The sequence below is a fragment of the Panthera onca genome, chromosome B2 (assembly GCF_046562875.1).
Source record: "Panthera onca isolate mPanOnc1 chromosome B2, mPanOnc1 haplotype 2, whole genome shotgun sequence".
In the NCBI taxonomy this organism is placed as follows: Eukaryota; Metazoa; Chordata; class Mammalia; order Carnivora; family Felidae; genus Panthera; species Panthera onca.
Genome location: NC_138343.1, coordinates 7,244,963 through 7,271,939, shown reverse-complemented (window position 1 = coordinate 7,271,939; position 26,977 = coordinate 7,244,963). Strand labels below are relative to the sequence as shown.

At 41.6% G+C, this 26,977-nt stretch overlaps 2 protein-coding genes across 2 annotated transcripts in view; one reads left to right on the top strand and one right to left on the bottom strand.

The window, feature by feature from the left end:
* Window positions 1-26,977, top strand: part of LOC132666666 (uncharacterized) — a 612,017-nt gene that overhangs the window by 522,084 nt on the left and 62,956 nt on the right. The window lies entirely within an intron of this gene.
* Window positions 3,988-11,985, bottom strand: PRL (prolactin). Its single transcript, XM_078446473.1, has 5 exons — window positions 11,778-11,985; window positions 11,539-11,720; window positions 8,967-9,074; window positions 6,399-6,578; window positions 3,988-4,179 (listed from the first exon to the last, which is right to left on the bottom strand). Exons 1-5 carry the CDS (start codon window positions 11,983-11,985, stop codon window positions 3,988-3,990), a joined length of 870 nt encoding a protein of 289 aa, XP_078302599.1.

Below are 26,977 nucleotides of genomic sequence, written 5' to 3'. Positions count from 1 at the left end.
TATTCTTCCAAGTGCGTGGATGCTTTCTTGACTCTTAATGTCTGCCTCGCTTCTTTGAGGCAGTCAAGCCCTGATGCTCTGCCTACACGTCTCACGTGCTTTGCTTCTCTTGGCTTGACGGAGCCCTCCTTGATCTTCTTGTAGGATGTCATAACACTCTTCCAACTTGCTTCCCGGCCGCTTCTTTTTCTCTGCCACAACCCTCCAAACCGGGTTCGTGTTGCCTTGTTCCAATTCCGGACATACTGCTCTCTTGCACTAAAATCCCCTGGTTTCCTGTTGCCTTGTAGAGTAAGTACAAACTCTCCAAACTGACATATGTGATCCTCCGCAATGCATAAGCAATCCCCGCGTGGTTTTCGTTGTTAATGTGGAGAGCATATTAGGAGAGCATACTAGTGAGAGCTATTATACGTCTGTTAAAAATGTGAGCATTTCTTGTACTTGGGTCCAATTTGATTATTTACTGACACCTTATAATGCTTTACACATTAACAGCTCAGTTCACTTTGCGTTAAGAGCCCAAGAGGTAGGGGATACTTAGGTCACAACATGATTTTAAATGAATCAACACATATTCCGTCTTCTAGTTTTGTGCCTATCAGTATCCCATCAACCCTTCACAACCCCACGGTGAAGCCACCAGTCCAAGAAGCTCCCTCGTTCTCACATCCAGACGTCTCCTCGCCATCGTTTAATTCGCTGTAGTGCTTTGGTTAACGTCACCTGCTATGCTGACTGTTCTCTACCATTTGGTACAGTAACTTGTATGTGTATGCCCCCCACTCTTTCTCCAGAACTTGAGAGCAAACTTTTAGGGGATAGAGGTTTTCCAAACCTCTTTTAGTTCTTACAGCGCCCATGATTGACTAACCTATGACATCGGTGAATTTCAAGGATTTTTGTCTGCGTGTTTCTCTACCGTTCTTCCTCTAGCAGGGCCCGTTTCTTCAAATGTAATCTTACGTGGAAATCTGTAAAAGAAGAAGGAAATAGACACACTCCGGTTGGCAGGGGAGTGATTGTTATGTTCTTCCCAAATATCCCCTTTCCGCCTGCCCCTTGCTGACTCTACAGAACACCCATGGCTCCGCTCAATCTTGTCTGAAAAATACAGTGTTCAGTTCATATGTCATGGTCAAGCTGCGAGAAACCTTTTCATATCGTCACCTCAGTTATTTATCTCAAGTATCTCGGAATTTGTGCGCGGAATAAACTTTGTGAGAGACAGATATGTGAAGATGTCTGTGGGCTAGTGGTGAACTTATGTTTTATACAGTTTCATTGTCCATTTATTACCAAACTTCACCCCTTGTAAATACCATCCTCTCTGTTGGAAATGCTTAGAAATGGAAGAATAGGAAGTTACGTGGGTAACACAATAGAATTAGAGGTTTTCAGCAGTAAATGACTGAGAAAGGAAGTGCATGCAGGTTTTTCTCTGACTTGCCTGCCTTTTAAAAGAAGAAAGCTGACATTTTGCATGAGTGCTGGAGAAAGGGGTGGTTCAAGATTGGTTTGGGGCATTCTGTTGTGTTCTGAAAGGTTTGGGTCATCACAGCTAGAGTCAGAAGCAGGACCCAGATAAAATAATGCTGGCCATGACGCAAGAGTTTGGTTTTGTTGGGCAGCGTTCCTGTACATGTGGGAAAGATTTCTTTGCAGGACGAGGAGGATTGACTTGAGTTCTGATCTGAAGATGTGCCAAGTTTTGCTCATCTCTAGAGCTATTTCAAATTAATGAGTAAGGGCAAAGAATACTTGAATACAAAGGCGAATTTCAGAAAAGGAAGAGAGAAGAGGAAAGGGGAGTATAAGGAAAATGTTAGATAATATTTGCTCTTATGGTATAAAATCTAAGCAATAGATTGAGGTCTTTACCAAATTCCGTATTCTAATAGCATCTCAGCCTTCACAACTCCGAAGTCTTTTACTCACATTTCCCCTTCTTTTTTTTTCCCCCCTCCTCCTTTTTCCTCTTCATCCTCTTCCTGCTCTACCTTTTTATTTCCCCTCTGTCAGAATGTTGGATGGAGTAATTCTTATGGTCTGCTGTCGAGGAATGCCTGCCAAAGCCTTTATGCTGCTGCGGAAACAGTCTGGCAGTCCCACTGCCTTCTGCGGCCGGCCGGAAGAGATCGGCCCTAATCCCATGTTGTTTAGGGGCAGTTGGACAAGCTGAGCTCCCCTAATCCAGTCACCTTTCTCCGGCAGGAGACCAAGTGTAGAAGGAGCAGGGTGTTAGGATTCAGTGGCCTAGGAGGGAGTATTTGCAAGGCCAACTCTCTGACAATTACTGACAGAGATAATTACTCATCGGTTCTAAAAGAAAGGGAAAGCCACATCTCTTTCCTCGGATTCATGTGTGTTCATGAATCTAACCTCCCGATCCACTCTGTGTCTTTGTGGACAGGAAGAGAAGAAGATTGTCAGGAGACCCCGGGATGGGATAAAAAGCAAACCAGTATTATGGCCTCCTGGTTGTTTCCAGTGGTTATGATGCATGAGTTTGCTGTGGGTTCCCAAGGAGACAGATGACCCTGAGCCAGTTTTCCCCGGTAGGGTGCTGGCAGGGCGAGGACACAGCAGCAGAGAGGTTGGGGGGATACAGCAGGGGGCACAGCTGTGGGGGTAGAGAAAGAATCAAGCCCGAGTATTTTCCCTGGTAAATACACTAGACAGTAGGGTGCCCTCACTTGTGAATGTCCTGGAAAATCACAAGGGTGCCCCACAGGGAGCCACTTGCCACTCGAGGGAATTCAAGGTTAGCTCCTGTTGGCAGTGAGGAGGCTACAGCGACACCATGAAAGCCAGTGGTGTCAGAACTTGACCATCTCTCCTCATCTCTATCCCCTTCCAACGTGGCCCAGAGAGATGGTGATCCAGAAGCGGGAGGGGGAAGAAACCTTGCAGAAATTGACCACATTTGCTTCCCCCCTGGTAGGTCCCACGAGCCACAGAGGGGCGGAGGAAAACATTAAACGGGTTGAGTGTGAAATGGAGTTGAAAGTGGACTCGAATGGACTTTTGAGACCAAGAATAACTAAAACCTATGAGACGCGTCCGTGATGATGCCACCAGGAGGAGTTCAGTGCTACATGGTTGAGAACGGCCACCGGAGAAGGATAACACCATGACATGTTGGAATCTGCCCTGATCTGAGTGTTTGTGTTCCTCCCAATTTCTGATGTTGAAATCCTAAACCCCAGAAAGTAACAAATAGCAGCAGTAAGTGGGGCCTCTGGGAGGTGTCAAGTCATGAGACTCCAGCAGTTGCTGGAGTCCTCATAATGGGATCAGTGCTCTTCTAAAAGAGACCCCGCAGGGCTCCCTGGCTCCTTCCACCACATGGGGACACAGGGAGAAGTCTGTGACTTCCCTGCCATGGCCTCCCCTGGCCAGGATGTCGAAAAACATTTGTGCTGGTTGTAAGTCTGTGGTGTCTTGTTATAGCGGCTCAAATCTACGAATACGGTAGCCTACCAAGTTTTAGACGGCTCGGTAAGCCTCGTACTGTGAGGGCACATCACAGCTTCATGGTGCTTACATTGTCTGTTCAAACATGGTGTGTGGCTGACTTTCGGAGAGTCCTGAGAGTTCCCTCTTTCTGGTAGCAGGGCCAGCAGGATGCGTAATTATCTAATTCTTTGATTCTGGTCATTTGACCTGTAATAATTTACTGTGAACCTCAAGGAAGCCGTTAACGGTCCTGTTTCTAATGCTAGCTTCTGCTATTCGTGACAAATTTTAACAGGAACTGTTCAATGGTGGTGATGGATCTACTTTGGATTCTCTACTAAATGAAAATGAGACACTTTGACGAATTGCGTTTTTTGATTTTGACATCTCGGAGGAGTCCATTTTTATTTTTTTAAGATGAGACCCATTACACCCGTGCGTGCATTAAAAAGCTATAACACTAAGAGGAGCTTGCCGCGGGACGGATCGTTAGGGACCCTTCCAGAAATAGATGGGACGGATACGGGCTTAGCAGTTGCTGTCGTAGACGATTCGGCACTTCAGAAGCTTGAGGTAACTGTCAATCTTATGTGAATCCCTGCGTAGGCAGTGGAGCAGGTTATAAAAAGCAAACAGGCGAGAGTCTTCATCAGCCATCTGCAGGGACGGGAGTCCGGACCAGACGGAGTAGACCTCGTTTTCTCTGACTCCGGGATGAACCTAGTCACCAAAAAGATAGCAACTTAGTATTACTAGTAGTCGCTTGTCTGCGTTCCTTCCCCTTGTCAAACGAAGATTTGGGGAAGAGGCATGAGCGTCAACGCTCTCTAGAGGGAGGCGTAGATTACTGAGCTGGTGTATCAGAGATCTGTTAATAGTCTGAGCAGTAGAAGCAGAATTCAGATGTAGGTTTTCTAACATGGATGTGATCACAGAAGAAGCATTTCTGCCCAGGAGTAAAGAGAGAGAGAACCACAAAGCTGGTGTATATTGAGAGAGATTTAGTCGCAGTGGGGCTGCACCCTACGTATGCATGAGTGTCACCGAGGGACAGTGGAGGGGTGGCTTCAGATCTCTTCCTTGAGGATATCTTTCGTGTCCTGAACCTTGTCTCTCGTGTGTTCTTTGTTCCAGATTTCTTCTGATACGTCACCATAATTACATTGATCTATTACCCGCTTCACACCGATTCTCTTCTCCGTGTAGCATATGGATGACAGACCTCAGAAATGATAGGGATTGCGCCTGATGCCTTAAGGTGCAGGGCATCTAGTGCTGACTATCCCTAAGAGGATCTGCTGAAATAGGAGACAGTCACAGTCCACCCAGGACCGATAACCCCCAAATGTCTATAAGTAGTAGCCGTCTGCTTTTGAGGTCTCTTGGGGGGGACATGCTGTGGAAGGTGCCCGTGAGAAAGAGTGAGGGTGCCAGCAGCACGCCCTTCGAGGGCAGGGGTCAGTGGTAGGCTGGGGAGCCTGACAGTGATAACAAAAAGACATGGAGGGACGTGAGGGTGGGGCCCCATGGTGTCTGCTCCCCGGGCCGCTGCAAGCCGAGAATGCCCCGAGGACCCGGAGACCGAGTTGCCTGCTTGGCCACCAGGCAAGCTTGAGAGCTGCCGGGTACAAGTGCCGGATAACCATAGACCCTGATCTGCTGAACTGTCACCTGCAGAGTAAGACTATTTTCAGGCTGGGATTCTCTCCTGGAAGTTAAAGTGTGTGTGTAGCGTGTAGTGTATGTTTGTGTTGCCTTGCGTCTTAGGTTTAATTTTGGTGCTTGGGCTCTAAGATGAAATTCACCATGCAGGGGACAATGATATGCCTAAGAATAAATAAGTCATTAAACTAAAGTGTTCTAGAACAGTGTAGTGACTTCAGAAAGTAATGAAGCAAATAATTTGAAAACCCAGGTGTTTATTTCATGTCTCAAGGTGGAAATGTGCTGTAGGCTTCTCCCTGGAAACTGACAAAAAAGACACGTGATGACGTGTACTTTGTACAAAACAAGGGACGTAGAAAATCACTCCTGTTATTCTTAAAGTCCTGTCTTTTTCTTGAGATGACACTGTCTGAGAACTTCATAAAGCTGTTCGGATGTTAACTCATTCGTGTTGAAAACATCCCATCTGATTGGAGATCTATATTGCAAATACTAACTCCATGTAAATTTGACATTAGTAGAAGAGATGAAATGCATGAGTTTTAATTTTGGGGCCCCCAATGGGCTCCGATTTTGAAGCCCCTCCCCCGCCCCACCCCCAAATTTAGGAAGAGACAACTTTCTGCAAGTTACAAAACAAAGAAAATGCCAGAAAAGAAACACTCCTGTCTTTTGTGACCCACGGAAATCTAGTGCTCGTGAGGCAGCATTGATGCCCTGACCCCATCTTTTCAGTCTCCTCTCTGTGACAAATATGTGCAGCGGGGTGGGGCTGGGGTAGTGGCACGAAACACCATCTAATCTTATTTTGATTTTCTCTTTTCTCCCTTCCCTTTGTCCTCCTTTGGGGTGGGGAGAAAAGAGAAAGAACCCAACCAGGATTTCAGTAGCAGGTGTCCTGGGATACTTTGAGGAAAATGTTTATCTTGCAGATTCTGTTCTCTATAGGTTTCTTCTCCTGGGACATATTGTAAATCCTGGTGCCCAGGACGAGGAAAGCCTTTGGTGGATTCCTGTGTTGTGTGTGTGTGTGGGGCGGGGGGGGGAGGGGGAAGGCTTCACCTGTCAGATATCACGGTAGCATCCTAAGGTTTACTAACAATAGAATCCGCCAGTATGAATTACTAGAGTCTTGCTTTATTTCATAGTCGTCTAAGATAGAAAGTGCCTCGACTTTGGTCTTGCCCAGTGAGGTATTTAGAACTCACTTCCCACCATGCAGGTCACCTCTTTCATTAGTGAGAAAAACAAGGAAGCTCCGGGAGGCTGCTCACCTGGTGCACTATCTTCTCCATGCCCTCTAGAAGCCTCCTGTTTTGCTCCTCGATCTCAATGGCTCTGGACAGAATAGCATCGGGGGCTTCGTGCAGTCCTCGCACTTCCGTGACGAGGTGATACAGGGGGTCATTCCAGGACCGCAACACTCTGAGTATCACGTTCAGAAGGTCTTCGTGCTAAGCGACCACATGAAACAATCGCATTAAATAAATCATAACACAGTGGGTTTGGTTAGCTTGTGATTTCTGCTCCCAGAGGCTGCCCCGAATTATCTCTTTGTTCTTCGTGTGTGCGCGGAAAATATTCTGTAGGTGCTTAAAGTTGTAAACATAAAAAGCTGAAGCTATTGGCTTAAACTTTGTTAAAATTAGAAAGCAATCTGGCTGATTTGAATAACTGCTTCATCTAGTGAGGCTTCTAGTTTATAGCATGAAGGATTTTGTTTTCCCTCGGAAATTCTACCATCCGCGCACTCAGTGAGTCCTTTTATGTTTGACAGCTTTGCTGGTCCCAAAAGAGGTTTGCTGGCACTCGGTACGCACCTGTAGTACCTGACTCAGGAAAGACGGATTCCACCAGTGTCTATGACAGAGGGCCCGAGTCATTTTCATCCAGCGACTCATTCATCCGAATGGCTCAAATCATTCTTTAATGTATTCGTTTGTGATTTGTAATTTTTACTCCATGATATCAGAACAAAGAGCAAAGAAGACAGGGCATTCGTACATATGCTGTCCTCAATCTAGACCGACCCCTGTCCCTCTACTGCTACCAGAACCGTCTCTTCTGTTGACCCGCTCAGGTGAATAACAGGGCGTATGCCAGCTGGAGTCTGCAATGGAAGTCACAAGGGACGGTTGCCCCCTGTGGATCCCACAGGAGAGCCTTAGGAGAGGGTCGTCTCTGATATAAAATACTTGCTTCCCTGAGGTCCATGAACTAAGCTAGTGTAAAGGAAGTGAGGAGTAGAGAAGAATCAAAGTGACAGTGCAATGGGAACATGTCCTCAGATACGAAATGGAGGGCCAGGCCGCACAGGGAATGGCCGTCTGGTTTTGCTAAGGCCGTTGTAGCATCATGAGTAAGAGTGAGGGCTTAGAATCGGATGAAGTCTGGACTCACAACTTACAACTCCTGTCATTAGTCCAAATTCTGCAACCTCTCAGAGCCTCAGTTTCCTTACCTTGGCAAGTGTCCTCACAGTGCCCTGTGTTCTGGGATTGTTTTTGGTGAGGATTAAATACAGTGCATGTAAATTGCTCTGTGAAGTGCCTGGCAATGGAGTGGCCCTCAATAGATTTTAACCCCTCCTCCTTCTCCTTCACCCTTTCCTTCATTTTAAAGTTCTTTTTGAAAGTTTATTTGTCAATAGAGTGCAAACGTGGGAGGGGCAGAGAGAGAGGGAGAGAGAAGATTCCAAGCAGGCTCCTTGCTGAGAGCAGTGCTGTCACAGGGAGGGGCTCGATCTCATGACCTGAGCCGAAATCAAGGGTCGGTCGCTTAACTGACTGAGCCACCCAGGTACCTCATCCTTCATTTCATCACCACCACCACCGCTATTACTGAGCTTAGAGGACAGAAAGAATGCTGGTACCATTAACAAAGCTGCGAAGAGAATCAGATTGTATTAATGGGGGTATGTGTGTGAAAATAGATGCTTATTTGAAGTCACGTTAAGACTGTGACCGTGGCAGAGAATCAGAAAGGCGAGATGACAATGGTCAAAGAGTTGGGATGAATGGGGCTTCATATGCAGACTTTGTTGCCATCAGAACAGAGGCGATTTTCGCGGCCGTGAGAAACAATACATAACATTACAGGACAGAGGAGTCAGGGGAGAATGGAGAGGGAAGTAGGGGTCAGAGGAGTAGAAGCAGAATCAGAAGGAGAGCTTTCAAAATCAGCAAGACATGGCTCACCTGGGACAGTGCTCAGTGTTGTTAAGTGCTGCCAGTGTAGGAGCCAAGGGTATCGTGTAAAAGATACAACTGCACTTGCATTTCTTACATACCCATGATTTTGCAGACCTTCTGTTTTATGCATGGAAGTCCAATTTAGTGCAGGCTTTCATACAATATAATACATGCGACCCTGGGTCTAAGGCATCGGTTAAAATAATGGTGTTTGCATCAACAACTTACAGATTTTTTATTTTGCTGCTACAATCTTTTTTTTTTTCTTAAGTTTATTTGTTTTAAGAGAGAGAGAGCAGGGGAGGGGAGGAGAGAGAGAATCCCACGTGGACTCCATGCTGTCAGCATGGAGCCAACGTGGGGCTTGAACTCATGATCCCTAAGATTTTGACTTGAGCCAAAATCAAGAGTCAGAAGCTTCACCGACTGAGCCACCCAGGCACCCTGCTGCTGCAATCTTGAGCCAGCATTTGGGTTTCACCAATGATTCTTCAATGACATACTGTCTTTTCTCTTTGATTGCTTTTCCTCCATATTTGTCTGTGTGTGCAATTAGCATTACCTACTGTAGCACTTCTAAGAACGTGTAGCATGGTGTTACCAGGGTACTGCCTCAGTGGTATTGGTGAGAAACACGGATAAAAGACTCACATGGATCTGTTGGGCTTGCTCCTTGTCCTCAGGGGTAGAGAGGGAGGAAGTGTGACAGCTGTTGATGGCCTTGGTAATGAACCCCCGGCCCTGGGCATACCTTTTATCCTGAAAGCCAGCAAGCAAATGCAATTAGTTATAGGTGTTTGAGCATCCGTTAAATGAGCCCATTACCAGAATATTAACACACTTGATGTGTAATCTTTTATTTTAAATGAGAACTACATGAAAAACTGAAACCAGAGCATTGAGAAAGTCACCCTTTCTCTGCGTTTTATTTATTTTGTACGTGCATTTTTTTTTTAAGTGTAACTCTTCTAGTCCCACCTTCTTTCCTTCTTTGTGATTTACTTGTTTAATTTACCCTTTCCACAAATTACTACTTGGAAAACAAACACCAAAAAATACCAAAAATATGAAGCATTAAATATTTTGTTAAGTTTCCTTTTTCTTTAGTATTTGAGCCACTGTTCTAGCGCATATATACCTATATTTTGCCATTTAGTATCTTATTTACCGGGGGTCCAAGCCAATATGCACCCCCTAATAGGCATTATGAAATTATAACTTTTCTCTGCCTGATACAGTAAAAACTTGGATTACGAGTAACTTGTTCTGCAAATGTTCTGCAAGATGAGCAAACATTTCTAATGAATTTTAACTTGATACATGAGTGATGTCTTGCCATATGAGTCGTACATGACACTGGATGTCACGTGATCACAACCAAGCCAATGGTTCTTGAAATTCGCTTTGATATACGAGTGCTCTGGATTACAAGCATGTCTCCGGAACAAGTTATGCTTGCAAACCGAGGTTTTGCTGTATTTGAACCCCCACAACTATGCCTCACCATGTTCGTCCTAGATGCATAATACCATTTTGTTGATTGCGACCAAATGGTAAGTCAAAAAAACAGGGCATAAAATTTTAGGAAATATTAATCAATGGACTCAGAATAAAAAACACACACATGCACACACACCTAGCTAAGGCACCGACATAAAAGTAATCTCTACGAAAAGTTGTGAAAATTAAGGAGATAACTGTGAAGATGTGAAAGACAAAAGATAGCCAGTCAAAAGTGGAGGAGGAAAGAAAAACCAGTGAGTGAAGAGAACTATGTGTATGTGTATGTATATATACATGGATACAATGTATATATATATATATATATATATATATATATATATATATATATATATACTGTAATAAGAAAGAGAATAATTGTTTCTGATTCTAAACCAACCCTTCTATTCTATACACTGGACATCTCAAAATAACACTTTATAGCATTGTGGGGTTTCAGAAGAGCTATCATTGTTTGTTTTCCTGACATGGATTCAGCTTATTTTAACTTTGTTCAGTTAACTCCGTTCTGGGCAATGAGACTGTCATTTATTAGATATCTAGTATGATAGGTGAAGAATGCCTAGGGAGACCTGTACCCCACAGTCAAGGACAAGAAATCAGCATGCGTTCATTTTCTCAAACTCCACCTGAAAGTGCTTTTTGCCAGGTGTTGTTATGAAGGGATGTTTCCCCCAAAATTCAGTTGAAGTCCCGACCCCCAATGTACAATATTTGAAGATATGGCCTTTATGGAGGTAAGGAAGGTTAAATGAAGTCATAACAGTGGAGTCCTGATCCAATAGGGATCAAGAAGAGACCCCAGAAGAATCCCCCACCTGTACCCTCTGCCACCACGAGGACAGGGAAAAGGCAAGCTGGGAAGATGTGTGCACTTCTCAGAACCTGACTGTGCTGGTGCCCTGATCTCAGACTTCCAGCCTCCAGAACTGTCAGAAAATACATTTCTGTGGCTTAAGGCACCCAACCTATGGAATCCTGCGATGGCAGCCTAAGCTGGCTAATATAGGTGCTGAAATTTTTTAGGAAGTTTTTCTCAGGAAGGAGAATTAAAGGAAATTTTTATTTTTTTATTTACTTTTAAATGTTTCTTTGGGTGGGGGGGAGAGCAAATCCCAAGCAGGCTCTGCACTGTCAGCACAGAGCCAGACGTGGGGCTCCATCCCATGAAGCATGAGATCCTGACCTGAGCCAAAATCAAGAGTCAGATGCTTAACCGACTGAGCCACCAGGCGCCCCTAAAGGAAATCTTAAAAGAGTTACTGTACTCTAAGAATTCTTGAGGTTTCATGAAACTGTCCCTTTCTTCTTGTTGCACATTTTGCTAACCAGTGGCTTTTTTTTTTTTTTTTTTAAATCTAAAATGTGTGTGGTTCGATCAGGCTCCTGCACCTTTCTTTCTTTTTTTGTTTAAAAAAATTTTTTTTATCATTTATTTATTTTTGAGACAGAGACAGAGCATGAACAGGAGAGGGTCAGAGAGACAGGGAGACACAGAATCTGAAACAGGCTCCAGGCTCCGAGCGGTCAGCACAGAGCCCGACGCGGGGCTCGAACTCACGCACCGCGAGATCATGACCTGAGCTGAAGTCGGACGCCCAACCGACTGAGCCACCCAGGCGCCCCGCACCTTTCTTGTGTCAAGCGTAGGACAGCCCCTGCCTTCCCGGGAAGGCTCCTTCTGGGAAGAGGCAGTACTTACAAACTCGTTGAACATTTCCGAGGACAGGTTGTGGATGTAGTGAGACAGGATGACCGCGCGGTCGAACAGGTCCCGCAGGGACACCTGGCAGTTGACCGCCCCGCTGGGACAGATGGGCAGGGAGGCCACGCTCTTGCACAGGAGCAGGTCTGACAGCAGCAGCAGCAGGAACAGGAGTGACCCTGCTTACACAAAACCACGCACCGCTCTGAGGTGACCTGTGCGCCTGAGCCCATCACCGGCAACCCCGTCCCAGAAGCCTTCCCTCTCCCCGTCGCCCTTGGCACCTTCGGGTTCTGTAACAGCTGGGGCCGGGAACAACCCACACCTTCCACCGTGTGACTCGGGGTCTATAATTATATTTGCACAGATCACATAGTTTGAGAAGCGGGTTACTCCCCGCATCTTTCTGTCGCTCCCGGGAGTGCTTCTGCACTCGGCAAACATCGGGAGCTGAAATGAACTCCGAGCCGGGGTGTTTAAGTCATTCCTAGAAGTTAGTTCAACGTCTTGGGGGTTTCTGCAGATTTTCGGTAGTCGGGCTGTCTGTGAGGTTGTCATTTTTTAACTCCGTGTTGACTAATACCTACATCTTAGACCCTGAAATGGCACACACAGCACATTGGATCTGTTTGTTTCGCTTTCGTGACTGATAAGGCTAAACATGATGGACAACTGCTAGTATCGCGTACGAAGAGAACCTAACACGAAGCGATACGGTGGCCTCGATCTGCTAACTCACCTTAAGAACCCCCGTGCACTGGCTTGACACTTTGCCAAAAGCTTTGAATTTTTTTTTTTTTAATTTGTGTTTCCCAGTAACCTTGTAAGAGCTTCGACCTTCATTATTATCATCAAATTACATTGATGAAGCAGAAGGCTTCGAGAGGTTAAGTGATTTTCCTCAAGTCCTATCATTAGCAGGTGGAGGGGGCTGGATGCCAGTATGATGGCTTTGACTTTGCCACGTGGCATCGCACACACCTGCGGGCTCTCCGGCTTCATCCCTGCAACTGGCCAGAGCCGCGGCCGCGATGGCTCAGGGCTTGCAAAGGTCTTTCCGTTACTTGGAAGGAACAGTACTCTGACTTTAATGCACGCTAACATTGTTTGTTAACAGAGAATGTAACGCACCACCTTTTAGCTGCAAAATAAAAGATACAAGTGTTGTCAAGTGAGTCCTAGAACAGACTTCTTATTTTTCAAAAAACGCGGTATTTCCAAAAAGTTTATTTTAGGTGCTTGATAGTCCTGTAACTTAGCTGAATGGATATTTTTATCTACAGGTGTTAAAAAAAAAAAAGTGCTCTGCGATAGAGAAATTGGAATACCAGTTCTCGGAAATTCATAACTTCATAGATACTATTTAACTCTGACCGCATTTATCTGTACATTTATCATCTGAAGCGTTCTCACAGTCCAAGAGGAGATAAAATAGATAAATGTTTTTGTTCTTCATTTCATAAAATGAGTTTTATGGTTGTTCCTAATTTTCTTTTTCTTGCAAATGTCAACCAAGAAAGTAAAGATGGTTAATTATTGCCAGGCTGTTTCTCTTTTTTAAATGTCATTTGGCCCAAACCCAGTTAACAGAGTATCATAAGACACAATTCTATCCTTGTCCGTATTATGGTTTCTGAGTTGAAAGTTGCACCAGGCTGACTTAGGTCGGCCAAACCGCGTAAGAGGCCTGAGAACCAAAAAATGCTAGTTTCTACCTTCTGAGGTTGTGATAAACTGGACCCGTAGACATTTCTGGTCTTGTTCCAGGCCAGGGTTTCTCAACGTTGGCATTATTGGCGTTTTAAGATGGATGGTTCCTCGTTCTGGGGGCTGTCCGTTGCATTGCAGTACATTTAGCAGTGTCTCTGAGTTTTACTCACTAGATACCAGTGGCACCCCCATTCCGAATTAAGACAACCAAAAACCTCTCCAGACTTTAGCCACATGTCTCCAGAAGAAGGAGGATGTCCAGTGGAGAACCAGCGTTCTGTTCCATTGCCCCGGTATAGTTGCTTTCTAGAGCAATGACTAGCCCTTCTAAACTCCGTAAACCTGAAACCTCTTGCTAAGAGAATACTAGCTCAGATTTCGAGTCAGTGCCACCCCCCAAGAGTGTTGATAATCCAACAGCTCAGCGAGCCAGCGAGCTGTTGCACATACCTTTCAGCGACCACCCCTTGTTGTCCATGTTGGTGATGCTTTCGAGAAACACACTTCGCCAGAGAAGATCTGGTAGTCCAACGGCTTTCTCATTCCCAGATGTTGGCTTTATAAGCCTTTGACATCTTCATGAATATATTTAATCAGGCATTCCCTTCCCTGTACCAGTCATCTATTTCCGTCATTGAGATTACCCCCATAATTTCAAACATCAAATGGTATTTTATGTCTTATTCATATTCAGGAAGACATACTGGCCAGAAATGAACATTCTAGGAAGGATTGTGATTAATTAGAGCAAAAGGAAATGAGAGAAACAATGAGGATGGACTCTGGAGACTATTTTGGGTTAAAGGGCCCGTACAGCTACAGAAGTTGTACTTTACAGAAGTCACGAACGATCAAGTTTACCTTGACTTCTCTGCAGTCTCTTGAATCTACATTGTATCTCACTTAGGTGTCTCGTGTGTTATCGAAGGGTATTCTTTTTTTCCCCAGTTTGAAATTGCTAGGTGAAGTCGAGATTTCAAAACTTATACAGGAAATATCCGGAGTGAGAAAACAGGACATTGGGTCCCCGTGACGCTCTCGTCACTTGTGCCCTCCTATTTTGCTTGTTTTCACGCAGTGTGTGTTGTCCGTTTTAAAATGACTTATGTGTATGTTTTAACTGGGTATTTTCATCTGTTTATTTCTTTTGACTCCAACATATAAATAAATGTAGATTGTCATCCCCAGTTTACAGATGAAAAAAAAAGGTGGGAAAAAAGGCGAGATTCATTGTCAAGAATATAGAAGTAATTAGTCACCATCGATGCGGGAAGGACGGTTGCTGCGTGAGGAATCAGGGATATAAAGAAGCCTTGGAAATGAATCATTTAGCAAACATGGTCACGCATGAACAAGAAAGCACCCCTGACCCCACTGGGAATTTATTCTGGGGAAGCAACATAGTGGTTTTCAAATATGGACGGACACACACACACACACACACACACCCTGGTATATAATGCAATAGAAGAAAATTCTAGGCAATAATTTGCACTCTCCTCAAGGATGGGGTGGAAAAATGATCACTGGTTTATAATTACTTTATTTCTCTGACTCAGCTCCCCTCTCGGGCCAACATGACAAAAATTCATCTTTCATGGGCTCAAACGTTCCATCCGCCTCTTAGAGATTTCCTGAATGAAATGATTATAATGAATAAGAACTGGGTTGTTGATGACTTTCTCTAATTTTTAAGTCCTTGCACGTAAATCAGCCTGTGACCTTCCCTTAGCTTTCATCTCACTGTGTGTCTCTCCTAGGAAATCGACAGGTGAGGTAATTTTTAAAATAATCCCTTTTTATGGCATTTACTTTTTCCATAGTTGCTCCTGCTACATTTATGTGATAGCAATTTTCCAAGCACTCTTAGGGAGACCTGGAAATCTTGACAAAGAGTAACGTCACTTAAAAACTATCTTCCTAATTGCCTTAGCTGAAGCAATACTAGATTTTGAATCCTGCTCATCAAGTGTGATGATGTATAGACTCTATCAGTCCAAAGCTGGGGCAGGATTCCATTCACTAGGAGGAGGTATCCATTTCCCGCCCCCCCCCCCCCCCCCCCCGCCCAGACAGTGAAATTCTGAATTATTAAGAGAGCAGTGCCTTGTGGTAGAGAAATGAATGCTACCCTACATTCCCCTCTTCTTCTAGAAACTTAAGAGTAGGGAATCTTCCATAAGAACTGACACCATAATGTTCAAATTTAAAGGTGTTGGGACTTTTGTAGATAGCCAGGAAAAGAGCAATCTAAGAGGACCTGAGTTGTGTTCATTCTGGGCAGCCAATTGATTTACTTCAAAGAGAAGGATGTTTCTCTGTAAACTCTCATTTGCTTCTTTGCTGCCTCACCGCCCCATGTTTCCTGTTAATGGGATATTGCAGTATCTAAATAATGCAAAAGGCGTACTTTATGCAAAAAGTCATAGTTGTCCTGTTTTTCTGCTATATATGTCACCCACTTTCACCATAATGTGGCTCTTTTAAAGATCTTTCTCTTTACCAGACCCTGCCCTTAACTTAGAGCTATAAAGAGACATTCACCAAGAGTAGCCTCGTCTGGTGTTATTTACAAAAATTCATGTGTTTGCCATAAGCTGGGAGCTGATGATTGATTTCTGTTAAGTGGCTGAATAAATGGCTGAGATGATGTTAAAGTCACCGTGAGGGTTTTAGTACCTGAAACGAATGAACAATTTTGTCATCTTTTCTGAATGGTTCTGATTTTTAACATTAAGTGACATAAGGTGTCTTTTCCTTACTAATCAGAAATGGAGCTTGTATTTCGTACTGTCTTTTGTTTCTCTGTTTTTAAGTTTGGAATAATACTGTTCTTCTCGTCTCATGTATGATGCAAAAATATTTAAAATAGTTCACAAAACTTGAAAGGTGTCTACTGCAGGGTATCAGAGGGAATACTAAAGAGCAAAAGAAATTAAGTTTAAAAATCATCAGATTAGTGGATCACACTGATATTTCAATTTATATTAGTCATGAATTGCCTCTTATTAATAAAGTGAAATTTGCAGATGATAAAAAGCATATTGTTTATAAATTGAAGAATTCCCCATACCCGTCTTCCAAAACTTGGAATAAAAGAGCAGATGGGGTATGTGTTGTTTTCTTTGATATAAAATAACAGAAAATGTGAAGAGCACATTGGAAAAAGGATCAATCACAATGGTGCTTTCTTGAATTGCACTGTTTTCAAGATAAACCAAAGTACTGATTTCCTTACATCCTCTGTTTACATTAACTTTGTGCATATTAAGATGTACATTTTCCCCCAAAGTGCTTGTATTTAATGCCTCTCTCTGCCAGGGCTTTGCAGGTTATCAGCTTCCTTAAGTAACTCCAGAACCCAAGCTCTTAATCTGTAGCAGTGTCTTGAGCGAATTTGCTCCTTAAACAAAAAAGCCATAATGGAAGCATTTGGAAATTTCTCCTGTAATTTCTTTTCACCAACACAATATTCACGTCCTCTGATCTAATTCTCCAAGTTCTCTGTGTCAGTTTATCCTATGACCTTCTTGTCACACATGTGTTCTGAGCGACCTGTACCTTTGGACAAATTTTAATGAGTGATATATGACAATGCCAGATCTAAGGACGATGTGTCTGGAGACTTCACAGATTCACTCTTGAAGATGACACTTTTTTTTTTCAAGCTAAAAGCATCAAATATTGGCTGTATGCTAATGCTAAGTGAGGCAGATAAAAACTTTTCTTAGGAAAGATTCTTTATGCTCCGCTATTACACGTGTGTATCTGTGTGTATATTTTCTGTCTAATGGGAAGTTGATCTGAACCATGCCCACTTTCAGAGAGATCTAGATCTATATATAGATACGGACACACGCAGAGAGTCCTTGTCTAATAGGATGTGGGACTCTGAGCCATTGCTACTTCCAGGGATAATTTTAAACTTTATAATTAGCACGGGCACCACCAACAGAACAGAAAGCTATAGCAGTAGGCCAGGGTCCCGGAGGCCTGTCTGTACTCCCTGACAGGCATTAATTCTTTCATCGTTCAATGTGGTGCTATTGTCAGGCTCCTTGGGGAGGGACTGGGGCCGTCAAGAGAGGTCAGGGCACATGGGATCAGGACGCCAAATCTGTACCCATCCGAAGAGAAGCATTTCGATAGTGTCACAACTCATAGGGCCACACCTGTGCTGACGGGTATCATCTCTGCCTTCTTCCGTGGTTGGTCTTTTTCTGTGCATTGAAAGAGTTCAGACTAAGAAGTAGGGCAGGTTCTTCGCAGGATATAATATGCTTTACTTCTCGTCTGTCTCCCCATCATCCTGTAATACATTTTTCTATGGGAATTTGCCTAAAATACCTTACCTGGGACATGTCCCTCTTTTTTTTTTTCTTATTCATTCATTAAATGCAAAATGTATTACTAGCATAATACATCCTTTGATACCCAGGGATTAACTGAAGTGACATTTGGCAAAACTGTCATCTGGCATTGAAATATAAATAATATGAATTGATGGGATGCTCTATACACACGCAAACACATGCATACACTTACTTTAAAGTCTCTTTATATATGTCTATATGTGCACTCTACATATAGTTATTAGCACGTATATACATATAAATATGTATATATAGAAGTATGCATATATGTACTTTTAAATTATAGGGGAAAGTAAAGGTAAATGGCAATTATGAAGATTTCTGAGATACGGGGGTCAGAGAATATTAGCTCTGCCCAATTCTAATGAAATGGGCAAAAAAGTAAGCTTGAGAAATCTGGCAATATTACACCTCCTGTCAAAGGTGAAGGGAAATGTGAGCATGCTATGTTCTTCAGGGCTCAGAATGGAGAATCAACAGGCAAAATCAAGCTAATTTTTTAAAATAGGAAAGGTGTCAACAGATGATACAAAGTTATTACAACCACTAAAAATAGGGAACACAGAAACCTTCTAACTCAGAAAAAGGAAATATCACACAGAAGCAGGGACACACACATGCACACAAAATAAGTCCTTCCATTTAACAAAAGGTAGGAAGCATAGGGAACATGAGCAGATACACACACACACACACACACACATACACACACAATTAGAGGTCAGAATAAGATCATCAAGATTATAATGGGACAAGTTTATTAAAATTTTAAAAATGACTCAGTTTCTTTAAAGGTGGCAAATCCCAATTAGGTGCTGGATACAAGCGATATCTCTAAAACGGTCATTTTCAAAGGATGAGGAATTAAAGGCTAATTTTGCGTTCTCTTCTCCCCTCCCCTAAGGGACAGTTGCCAATGTCTGGAGACAAGTTTTGATAGTCATAACTGAAGTCGGGGGGCGATCCTGGCATCTGCTGGGCAGAGCCCAGGAATGCTGCTAAGTATTATACAACACACAGCACAGCCACCAAAACCAAATATTACACCATCTAAAATGTTAGTAGCTCCAATGTGGAGAAACCCTGACTTCAACCAAAGTGGCTAAAAAAAGTTAAAGGACCAAAAAAGCATATCAAGTAAATTCTTTAAAATTGTTGGAGTAACAAAATTACTATGAGGCCAGTTTAAAATTAAGCCAAAAATGGTAAAAGGTCATACTTGGTGATATCGTATACAGTCGACAATGGAGACCAGGCTATCAGCAATCTTTACGCGTTTCAGAGTAGGATCCAAAACATAAAGCTTAGAGTAAGAAAACGTGAAGGGAAATTAACCAGTACACAATTGTAGGAGATCCAATGTGTGCGTGTATTTTATTTTTTATTTATTTATTTATTTATTATTATTATTTTTTTTAATTGTTTTTTTTAACGTTTATTTTTGAGACAGAGAGAGACAGAGCATGAACGGGGAGGGTCAGAGAGAGGGAGACACAGAATCTGAAACAGGCTCCAGGCTCTGAGCTGTCAGCACAGAGCCTGACGTGGGGCTCGAACTCACGGACCGCAAGATCGTGACCTGAGCCGAAGTCGGATGCTTAACCGACTGAGCCACTCAGGCGCCCCTAAGTGTGCGTGTATTTTAAACACCTACGAAACATCTGCGGTAAATGACATGATACTCAATCAGCATGAAAATGTAAAAATTTTCCAAAAGAGTACAAAGAAAGAATATATAAGTAGTTTGATTTGTTTTGTTCTGTTTTCTCTTATTTTATTGCTCTGTGTTGTTTCTGGGGCATTCAGCCCTGTAATTTCCCACTGGCTGTCCCATCCAGTGCCACGACTACCTGTCATATCCATGAAGATGATCCCAACTCTATCTTCCTTCTCTGACGTCTCTTCTGCGATGCCATTTGCCTGCTGACCATTTCAGCCTATATATCTGCAACCTAGATAGGCTGAATAATTTTTTTTAAAAAAATCCTTAACTAGTCAGCTTTTCTCTTAAACGACTGTCTTCTCGGTCACCCACACTTAACCTCTCGGCGTGGTGTTTATTTGGTTTTCTTTTGTCTCCTTTGACTCACACTCCGTCAGTCCCTGTGTTGCAATTATTCTGCCTCCTTGGCTTCCATAAAATTTTCTTTTCTTCTCTTTCCAGGTTATCTTGACCTGCACACTTATAAAAGCTTCTCCTCCATTTTCTCCTGCCTATGTCCGTTTCAATTTCAATCTGTTTCTCCATCAGGAAGATTAGTCATCCTGAAGGGTAACTTCTGAACATTCTCGAATCTAAGTCACGGTATTTGAGGTCAGAGGCACTAGAGAATAAATCTAACCAAGTAGTTCGTTGCACAGGTGAGGAAAATAGTTACGCATATGTAATTATGGAACTGGCACGCAACTCCAGATCTCTTGCTTGCCTTCCTGGTTTTATTTCTTCTTGCCTTCCGTATTCATACGTGTGCCCACTGAACTTCTTGTTCAGCTGACAGTAAGTCTTGCTGAGGAGATGCAGATGTGACCTTGAAGACACATTGAGAAACACATTACTTCAAGGAAAAATGCCAAGGCAAATGAGTTCCCAAAGAGAGGAGAGAGAAATAGAATGTTTTAAACGCTTTGGAAACACTGACGCTGTCAGAGAGGATTTGAGTGTGATTCTTAATCATGTTAAAAAAAAAAAAGACGCACACAGTACGTTTGTTAAAATACTTCTTAATGAGTTCTATCGATAAGGAATGAAAAGCTATTAATTTTATTCCTACTTCAATTTGGTCTTTGGTGTATCTGCCATTTTGGTCTCGAAGAATTCTTTTACTAATATGAGGCTTGCATGTGTCATAAAATCTTCATTTAACTTTTTGGCTCGTCACTTCTACATCATTAGCAGAATGAAAGTCAAAGAATTCTTGTAGATTAAAAAAATAATAAAAGGTTATCTGTCGAGACCACTTGAGAGAAGCAATATTATTATTACCATTATAGGTGATGTGGCATTTGAGTGTCCTGTCTTCTACAGGCCATTTGTATTCCTACCTTGTATGATGAACTTAACAGATGAGAAATTGGGTGTTTCTTCCAGAAAGGGACATTAATTTCATAGAGAAAGAGGGTGATTGCAAACTATACGTTTCTGTTAATAACTGCAGAATAAGAGATTGTCTTTACTTCCAGCTATATCTGAAAATAATGTCCACTTATATAAATGAAAATTGGGGATGCATATGTAGGAAGCAGCCATGAAGTTGTGAGAATGTTTTCATGTTTGGTTTATAGAAAGCATTCCCACTGTGTTCCCATCAAATATATAGGAACACATATTTGATCATTGGGAAATGTATTTTGAAGAGTGAACTAACTGTATCTTCCAAACTCTTTGTCTGTATAAATGAAGTATTAAAAATGAATACTGTTCGGCTTCAGTGTAAAGAGAATTTGAACCTCTGATGTTAAGACACCAGTTTTTTTTCCTCCATTATTTCTCTAGGCAGTTTCAGCAAGAATGCTTTTGCACGGTCGTGTACATCTGTGCGTTACTTTTGGTCGGAATGTTAAAATTTTTGTTGACATGGGAGGTAATTAGCTAAAAACCGTCAGATTGTTTTTGTAAGCCTCGTAGACTAAGCAACTGTTGGTGAAATCATTAATTTTTAATTTTCAAACAATGATGGTTTGAAGAATGTAGCCATTTTATAGCATTGTGATCAGAATCCTGTAACATATACAATAATGGATATATTTTATTAATTTCGCTAGAATATTAAAAAAATTTTAGTGTTTATTTGAGAGAGAGACAGACAGAGGGCAAGCAGGGGAGGAGCAGAGAGAGAGGGAGACCCAGAATCCGAAGCAGGCTCCAGAATCTGAGCTGTCAGCACAGAACCCGACGTGGGGCTCAAACCCACGAACCGCGAGATCATGACCTGAGCCGAAGTTGGACACTTAACCGACTGAGCCACCCCGGTGCCCCAACATCAGTAGAGTATTTTAACCTTAAAAATTTTATAAGTCAGTTTTACTTCTTGTGTCTGCCGGGGAGGTGGGCAGGAGATGTGTCGGTGTATCTGTACTGTGTATCACAAAATATATTGTATGCAAAATATATTTTAATTTCTCACCAGCGTCTTATTGTTTTTAGAAGAGGAATCTTTAAAAAACGACATGCATTCTATTACATGAGGTATTTCTCATATTACACCACAAGATAACAATCCCATAGAAAGGATGCCGTTGGGGCTTTGATTGACTGTAGGAAGGTTAAGAACATGAAAGTGGAAATAAGTCAGCTTTTGATGCATTTAAACAGTTTTTATAACATGTATATAAAATAAAAGGTGAAAGCTTAGGTCCGATAGCATTTTATCACCGAGGCCCGTTTGTACTGATAACCAATTCTTCCTGCAAAGGTTAATTAAATTACAAACACACACCTGCAGAATATTTGTGTGTTTAAAAAATTCATTAAAAGTGGAATATGCCTTCCTGTTTGGCCAATTCCTTAATGAATATTTTTGCATTTAATAATAGCAGCCACCTTTAGAGCTTTCCTGCTCATTTTTGCTGCCTTTATCCTAAGCAGACAGATTTCCAAGGTTAAGACCAAAGGCTTTGTGAAAATGTCACGGGTTTGTCCTTGTCGGAAAAAATCTTAAAAGTCTTTTCTTGTAGTTTACTTCAATGTCATTCCAAGCAAAGGAAACTTTATCATCCCAAACATAAAACCAAAAATGTTGTTTTGTAGTATTATGAAAGACTTTATTATATATATTCTCTCTTCTGACTGACACATTTTAGCACACAGTTCATAAAAGATGACATTAAAACTGTCTGCTTTCATTGCAACCCCAAATTTCCAGTTTATATCTTAAGCCTTCTCTTTTCAGAAAGGGTTACATGGGAGTAAACTCCAAGATTTTGGAAGAAGAAATATGTTCATTTCTTGGAACAAATTGTATGTTATTGTTAAGGAGGCATATAGACTCACTCATAAATCATTGAATAAGAAAAAGGAGTTTTGAATTAGTATTGACCCCATTTCTGGTTTGATGAGGCTATACCTACATGATTGTGACAGATAATTGCTTTATAACCAAATCTGATGAATGTACGTCGTGGTTCAGGAAAGTTCCTGGTTCTGCTCATAGAGGTCTGTAAGTCAGCAGTGACCAACAACTTGGGTTATATCTAGTCCTGCTAAGGTATCATGAAATCAAATAATTCATGTGGGACTGTGGCCTCTCTGATGTAATGATAAATCGAATCATGTTAGGAATACTCTTTGAATCTTCAGTAAAAGAGACTAAAAATAGTTCTGATTATTCACTGCTGCAAAAAAAAATTACTTCCTCGGTCAGATGTGTGGTAGTGAGTTGACGTAGTTGATGTTGACTGTCAGCTGGGGTTGTCCAGCTGAATCCCTCCTCATGGCCTCTCCAGGTGGTCAGGGCTTCCTCACAGCATGGAGGCTGGGTTCCAAGAGCAACCACCTCAAACCTTGGAAGCTACATAGCATCATTTCCCTTAAGGTCACTGGCATGCTCAAATTTAAGGTGACAGAATAGAAGCATCTATCAACGGGAAAGGCGTCAACATATCACTGCAAGAAAAGCATGCCGACTGGAAGGTTCCGTCATATCCATCTTGGAAAGGCTAGTCTGCAATAATCATTATACTCTAGTACAGATATTATGTTCATCCCTTAAATTATTCTGCAGTTGACTTTGATGTCTATCATTCAATCTTTTTTTACTCAACCAGTAACATAGTGCTCCATATTCTGGTTCAGGGGTTGCCAGACAGTGATAGATTCCTCCTTTGGCCCACCAAAAAACTATTTCTAAAACTAACTCTTGTAATCTGGGGCACACAAAAGAGAGAATATTAGAAATAATTTTTTTTCTAAACTCTAGATTAGGGGTTGGCACACTTTTTTTTTTTTTTTTTTTTTTTTTTTTAAAGAACCAGAGAGTAAATATCTTAGGCTCTGCTAGGCAAGAGACACAATTAAGGATATCATGTAGGGACTTATAGGACCACTTTAAAATATAAATAATTTCCTTAGTTCATGGGCTGTATAAAAACAGCTTGTTTGGCTGCATTTGGCCTGCAAGCTATAGTTTGTGCACCTCTGGCCTCGCTCACTAAGACAATGGTACAAACAAAAATTTTTAAAACTAGTGAATCACATAGTATCATTTCCTTCATGGTCACTGGCATGCTCAAATTTAAGGTGACAGAATAGAAGCATCTATCATTGGGAAAGGCATTAAAGGCATAAATTGCATCATGTTAGGAATACTCTTTGAATCTTCAGTAAAAGAGGCTACAAATAGTTCTGATTATTCACTGCTGCAAAAAAATTACCCCAGGTTTTAGTGGGGTAAACAACAATAATCAATTTATTAAACTCTCTCATATGGTTTTAGGAATGGGTAGGTGCTGAAATCTGACTGTATGCACTGGTCCCTGTACATACTGTGCTCTCAATTTTAATTGCAAAGAGTTACCACCATGGTGTGGTTGGATGGACCTTTCATAAAACCTGTCATCCACTTAAGTTATAAAACTAGTGTGGGAGTAAATCCTAGATATCTGATCTGGGAAGGGCAGAAGAAGGAAAAAGGGGAAAAAACATTCAGAAAATTCAATTGCTTTTTTCTTTTTCTGCTCTTTTTTGGAGGACCTTAGGTAAAGGGGTAGAGTTATTTATTTCATGGTACGTTATCCTTGTTCAATGCAGGGCTATATTTCTTTTTATTTATCTTTCTTTTTTCTAGATCATCTATCTCTGCTTCTCTCCTTCTGCACTCCCTTTACCTTGCTTTCCCCACAAGCAATCGTTCTAGTATGTTCATAGGAATTACTTTGTGTTCCGGTAAGATGTGTATTGTCATTGACTGAGAGTACATTTGTAATTTATCTCAAAGGTACGGTCTTAGAGATTTCAATCTAATCTTTGTCTTGTTTTTTTTTTCGTTGTTATATTTAATGAGATATACTCATGTTGCCATGTGTACATGTAGTCTGTTATTTCTAACTCCCTTCAATGCTTCATTGAAAGTATTAACATTTTATTGTCCACTCTTCCACGTTACATCTGCTGCCCCCTTCACTATAAATAATTGTGTGAGAAATACTTGTATACATGCCCTTATGGGAAATGTTGATAGAAAATTCTCTTAGTAATCCAAATGAAATGAGGAATTTGTCACTGTGTGACTAAATCAGTGCTTTACAGATCCCCTTGAACTATTATCATTTCTGCACGCGACACAATTAAAACCGACACTCAATGTCTTGGAAAGAAACAACACAAAACGTATTTTACTAGGAGTGTAATGTCACTGATGATGCTGTTGGGACAAAATGTATTTACTTCCTTAGATTTGACTGAAGTGATAGTCACTGTCTTCGATATAAGTTATGACGGCATTCAGATTCTAATAATTTTCTTTTAGTAGTTCTAAAGATGACATTGTGCATTCGTAACTTTTCACAGGCTAGTTAGCATCAAGGTTTCATTCCATATAAATTCAAGAAACCTTGGTAGAAATTAAGAGAGGAAATAGTATTATCTGTTTATACAGAGACATACCATTTCTGGTGTTTTCTATTGTTTCCTAGGAATCCAAAGTTTTCTCTGATTATCTTTTCCTGTTACACTGAAAAACTTCATTTAACGCTTCTTATAGGACAGGTGTGCCTATAGAAGATGCTCTCACTTTTAAAATGTAAAATGTTCTTTTTTTACCTTTACTTTTGAGTAATAGCTTTGCCCAATATGAAATTCTTGTCATATTTTTTGTAACACTTTGAGTACGGCATTCTAATGTCTTCTGGCAACTATAATTTTAGGTGAGAAGTCAGACGTTAACTAATCATTGTTCTCCTGTGTTTGATGTATCGTTTTCAGGGATTTTTGTATTTTTGGTGTCGAATAGTTTGCCTCTAATATACTTGGGCAGGATAGTTTTTGAATTTGCACTCCTTGGGTGTCACTGAAATTCTTATATCTCTGCATTTATTATTTTCACCAACTTGATAACTTTGGCTATTCAGATATTTTCACACCATATTCTCTTCTTCCTCTGAGACACCAATTACATGTAAATTGGACTTAAAAATTTTTTTAGTGTTTATTTATCTTAGAGAGAGGGAAAGAGAGAGGGAGAGAGAGAGAGACAGTGTGAGCGGGAGAGGGGCAGAGAGAGAGGGAGACACAGAATCAGAAGTAGCCTCCAGGCTGTCAAGCCCCCACAAGGCAGGGCTCGAACTCACAAACTGCGATATCATGACCTGAGCCAAAGTCAGACACACTTAACTGACTGAACCACCCAAGTACCCCTGTAAATTGGACTTTTAAAAATTGCCCCATAGGTCCCTGAGGCTCTGTTTCTTTTTCTTTTTTTTCCTAGTTCTTCAGATTAGATAATTTCTAGTGTTCTATCTTCAAGTTTGCAGACTCTTTATCATGTGCATTCTGTGATTTAAAAAAAATATTGTGCTTTTCTATAATTTTCACTTGTTTCTTTTTACTTCTGTTTCTCTGCTGAGATTCCTATCTTTTCATTCATCTTGATCCCATTTATCTTCATTTTATTGCTTATAGATATAATAATTATTTTATAATTCTTGTTTGCTCAAACACCTCCATCATCTTGGAATGAACTCTGCTAATTGACTTTTCTTTTGATAATAAGTGACATTTTCCTGTTCCTTCATTTCCTCTTGTCAATTAATTTTATATTGCACTCGGTGTAAATTATATATTGTGTTTGGATTTCAATATAGTCTATTGAAGAGTATTGCATTTTGCTTGCTTGTTTATTTTAGCAGGCAATTAATTTAATAAGACTGAAACTTCAATCTGCATTTCTTGGAGAGCAGTTCAAGCCTTGGTTCGGTTCTTTAATCCTTACCTGTGCTATTGGAAGTCTGCTAGAGGTCAGCTAGAAATTTGCACAGAGTTTATACGCTGAATTTGGGTGCCTCTTCCCTGGGTCTTTCCTTTCTGAAATTGTCCATTCCCTTTCAAGTGTCTTCAATTCCCCGGGATAGTCATGGGGTTTCCAACAGAGTTTTAGCCACCCCACAGAACTTTAGTGCAGTCTTCCCTCGAGCTAAAAGCCATATACAGGAAAATCACCTTTGTCCCCTTCTCCTGAATATGGACTATCTCTGGAAATACCCCGCATTTGGCGTTCTTCATATGTTCAAGTATGTTTTTGCTCCCTTCCCTTCTCCTTTCCCTTCTCTCTTCCTGGCTCCCCCTCCTTTTTCTCTCTCCTGCTCACTTGCTTGTGTTCTGTCTCCATCCCAACCTCCCTTCCCCCACTCTGTCTCTCCCT

Bases quoted from the DNA above. Each gene is read 5' to 3' on its own strand.
- PRL (XM_078446473.1), bottom strand. From the start codon at position 11,985: ATGTTTGCCGAGTGCAGAAGCACTCCCGGGAGCGACAGAAAGATGCGG. The intron at 9,075-11,538 runs GTAAGTACTGCC...GCTGGCTTTCAG, and splicing joins CGGAAATGTTCAACGAGTTT to GATAAAAGGTATGCCCAGGG. The intron at 4,180-6,398 runs GTGAGCAGCCTC...TTTGGTGACTAG, and splicing joins TGGAGAAGATAGTGCACCAG to GTTCATCCCGGAGTCAGAGA.